Source organism: Micromys minutus (assembly GCF_963924665.1).
Source record: "Micromys minutus genome assembly, chromosome: X".
In the NCBI taxonomy this organism is placed as follows: domain Eukaryota; kingdom Metazoa; phylum Chordata; class Mammalia; order Rodentia; family Muridae; genus Micromys; species Micromys minutus.
The window spans coordinates 68610005-68612019 of NC_137970.1; the positions used below are offsets into that span (position 1 = coordinate 68610005).

Sequence of the window (2015 nt, forward strand, 5' to 3'; positions counted from 1 at the left end):
AGCTATGCCTTAGAGATGCAGCTTATATTTCTTATGGGAGAAAGTTAGGTAATGGTTACTGAACAATAATTAATAACTTAAAGTCCTTCAGGCTCAAAAAGAGTTAATCTATAGATGCTACTTAAAATCTAGTTAAGTTTGATTTTTCAAGTATCAACAATATTAGTCCTTAAAATATCACCATTTGTATAGTGCAAAGAATGTTTATGTATATAAACCAAACTACTGGACACAAGAAATGTAGTCATCACAAACTGAGATTTCCTTGTGAATTCCACTTCATTTCCAATCCAGCTCTGAGGTCATCCAGGTCCAGCAGTCTTCTTGAGTAAAAGGCCATTTCTTCAATTTAGTTTTCTTCTCCTTCTTTGATAATACAAATGCACCAACCACTGAGCAATAAAAGGCCATATAATAGCAAAGGCTAATGCACCAGGGGACATCTCAAAGGGCCACCAAGATGGTCTCTGTGAGGAAGGCTGATTACTTGTCTGCAATGATAATTTTGCCTGCGAAGCAGTTAGTGTCTCCAGTTTATGAAGTCTCTGAAGGACATTCTGCATGTCCTCCTGCAGTCTAATGAGCACAAGAGCGATCTGCTCGTTGAGGCTGCCTCTGGACCCTCGGTCTGAGCCCCAGCGTTCTCCATCACCTCCACTTCCTACTTGCCGGCTCTTGGTTCCTTCGCTCAAATGTGGCATTCTATGCCCTCTCCCTCTCCTGACACTGGAGAAGTCCTCGCTCTCCCCGCCTCTCTTCTCACGGTGTGGAGCTCCACTGCTACTTCGGCCATCTTCTCCTCCGTGCTTCACTTCACCTTTTCCCTTGACTGCCACCATCTGCATTGTCCCAATGCTGCCATTTCCAGGAGAAAGTTGAGCATCTTCACAAAAACCAGAAGTTTCCAAGTGCTGAGTAGGATCACCACCTAAGTAATACTCTTCTTGTCCAAACTGCTCCATAGAATCACAGTATACTTCACTATCTGAGTCACTTGTCAGATGATGCATTCCTGAAGTGTCTTCACTGGGATCTTCATTTGTATCTTGGTGAACACACACAGACAACGGTGTTTCCTGTCCACTGAGAGCTCTGACCTTCCGGCTTGTCTTCACTGCTCCTGGCACTCCGGGAAGAATCGGTATGAACGTCACTGTGTGTATCCTGAGCACTGCTGTCTTTATAGCCGTTGGTAACAATGATTTCCAAATTCTTCTCGGTGGATTTCTTCATCATTTTCTTATCATTACTGCCGCTCTGTTCTGCTCCTTTTAACTCTTCTTGGGCCTCTTCTTCCTCAGATTCAGCCCCACTATCACTGCTCTCCGCTTTACCATTAACAGCATTTGAAGAGGTCAGAACATTACCAAGATCTGAGGTCAAGTCAGAATTCTTGCTGCCCTTTTTGTCTTCTACAATTTCATAAAATGGACCTATAACATGAAGCAACTCCTCCACTTTCTCAGTCATGGGCATAGTTTCAATAATCTTTTTCATTTCTTCAACATATGCAATCATGGCTTCCTCTTTAGTCATGTCACCCAGGGCACTCCAAGCATCCCATTTATATCTTCCAATAGGATCCCAGAATCCAGGCCTTGAAAGTTTACAGGATCCTTCAGTTGCCTGTTTGTAGAAGCTATAGAACTTAAGCATCATTTCATTTGTTGGCTGGAACGATCCATTTTTTGGCAAACATTGGATCACCTTCACGGCCGCCTCAAACCTGGTTTCATACACTGATCGTGTGTCCGCCATCTCCAGCTGCCAGCACCGGCCCCGGTCCCAAGGTCTATCCGCGGGAATCACACAGCAGCAGCAGCACCAGCTTTCCCAAGAGCCTGCATGAAACTTGTTATAGCCAAATGACTGGCAAGGCCTGTCCGGTTTTGTCTCCACACCTCCTTCCTTCCTTTCTTTCTTTCTTACTTTATTTATTTATTTTTCTCGTTCTTTGTTCTTGAGACATTGCTTAGGATCTTATATTGTAGCCTATAGCCCAGGGTGGCCTAGAA

At 44.0% G+C, this 2015-nt stretch overlaps 1 protein-coding gene across 1 annotated transcript; it reads right to left on the bottom strand.

Annotated features, from left to right (window-relative positions):
• Positions 1-235: 235 nt before the first annotated feature.
• On the bottom strand, positions 236-1773 carry LOC308415888 (acyl-CoA-binding domain-containing protein 5-like). The gene is given in 2 exon segments (XM_080910906.1): positions 236-1061; positions 1063-1773. Coding segments are annotated over 2 exon segments (1413 nt in total). The 5' UTR covers positions 1759-1773; the 3' UTR covers positions 236-344.
• Between the last annotated feature and the right edge of the window lie 242 nt (positions 1774-2015).